At 38.2% G+C, this 1824-nt stretch overlaps 1 protein-coding gene across 1 annotated transcript; it reads left to right on the top strand.

Annotated features, from left to right (window-relative positions):
- Positions 1–255: 255 nt before the first annotated feature.
- Positions 256–1199, top strand: Tas2r42 (taste 2 receptor member 42). The gene is given in 2 exon segments (XM_041636755.1): positions 256–969; positions 972–1199. Coding segments are annotated over 2 exon segments (942 nt in total).
- Positions 1200–1824: the final 625 nt, after the last annotated feature.

Raw genomic sequence — 1824 nt, 5'->3', positions numbered from 1 at the left:
ATATTTACAGATTAAGTTTGGGATTAAAGTTAAATAAGACAAAATACCCATAATTTAGAAGTTCCTCAAGTATGTGTGAAATTCTATCCAAAGGAAGGAGATTCTGATCAGAGCTGAGATTACAACAAAAGGAAAGAAGATCAATATGGGAAAACAGGATGTTCTGTAGAAGTTTGACTAAGAACTGATCAGCAAGGCAACGTGGTAGAAGTGTGGATCTTTTTTCCTGTAAGATTCCTTACCTGTTTGGATTAGATGTTTATGACATTGATGACAGCAGAATTCATCACTGGAATGCTGGGGAATGTGTTCATTGGACTGGTAAACTGCTATGACTGGGTCAAGATCCACAAGGTCACCTTCATCAACTTCATCCTGATCTGTTTGGCAGTTTCCAGAATGAGCTCCCTGCTTGTGGTATTTGTTGATGCAATTATATGGGAACTAGCTCCTCATGTCTATGATTCTTCCAGTCTAGCAAAATGCTTTGATATATTATGGATCATGACTGACCAACTGTCTATATGGTTTGCCACCTGCCTCAGCATCTTCTACTTTCTCAAAATTGCCCATTTCTCCCATCCCCTTTTCCTCTGGTTGAAGTGGAGAATGAGAAGCATGATTGTTGTTTTTCTTGCATTTTCTTTGTTCTTGATGATTTTTTATTTTCTACTGCTTGGAACACTTCCTATTTTCATGGAGATTTACATGATGGCTAAAAGCAATCAGACTCTATTTTCAGACACACACGAAACCATTGCTGTCAAAAACCTAATTGTTTTTCACCTGACATACTTGATACCATTTCTTGTGTCCCTAGTATCATTGCTCCTTTTATTTTTGTCCTTGGCGAAGCACTCCAGAAACTGCCACCTCATTTCCACCAGCTCTGAAGATTCTAGAACCAAGGTCCACAAGAAGGCAATGAAAATGCTGTTGTCTTTCCTCATTCTCTTTATAATTCACATTTTTTTTTCGTGCAGCTGACACGTTGGTTATTTATGTATTGTCCAATGACTAGCTCAGTTAATTTGGTTATGTTAACATTAGGTATCTTTCCTTTAAGTCATTCATATATTCTGATCCTGGGAAATAGCAAGCTTTGGCAGACAGCAGTGAGGGCCCTTCACCATCTTAAAAGCCAGCTGCAAGAGATGATCCTCTCCCTTCATAGATTCTCCAAAGTCTTTACTAAGTGACTAAGCTAATGGGGAGCCTCGGAAGGTCACTGTTCTTCTGCTGGGTTCTAAATACTGCTGAACATACACAAACAGTTCTTTAAACACACTACCTTTTCTGACAGTTTGCACATAGTCAGGCTATAAAACAGAAACCTATCCTTTTTGTTTCCAGCATTGGTAATCAAAACTAGTAGTCTCAAACATTTTAAACATTTTAACTATTTGAAGGAATCAAATAGTTAATTTTACAGGCAAAAGAAATGTAATAGCCATTAAGAAGGAAGGTTTGTTGATGTAGGATTCCCCTCTGTATGTTGTGATTACCATCAATGAATAAAGAAACTTCTTTGGACCTGTAGCAGGGCAGAACTTAGGCAGCGAAAACTAAACTGAATGCTGGAAGAAAGAAGATGAAGTCAGGGAGAAGCCATGTAGCCTTGCCAGAGACAGACACCAGAACATTAGTTGGTAAGCCACAACCTTGTGGTGATACATAGATTACTAGAAATGTGTTAAATTAATATGTAAGAGTTAGCCAATAAGTTGCTAGAGATAATTGGCCAAGAAGTGATTTAATTAACACAGTTTCTGTGTGGTTATTTCAGGAGTCTGGGCAGCCAGGAAATGAACAAGCAGCCTCTTT

Source organism: Microtus oregoni, unplaced genomic scaffold (assembly GCF_018167655.1).
Source record: "Microtus oregoni isolate MIOR12 unplaced genomic scaffold, Mior012 000002F_ref0000024, whole genome shotgun sequence".
Taxonomy (NCBI): Eukaryota; Metazoa; Chordata; class Mammalia; order Rodentia; family Cricetidae; genus Microtus; species Microtus oregoni.
Note: the sequence above shows the minus strand (reverse complement) of the source record. Positions and strands in the feature narration are given on the sequence as shown.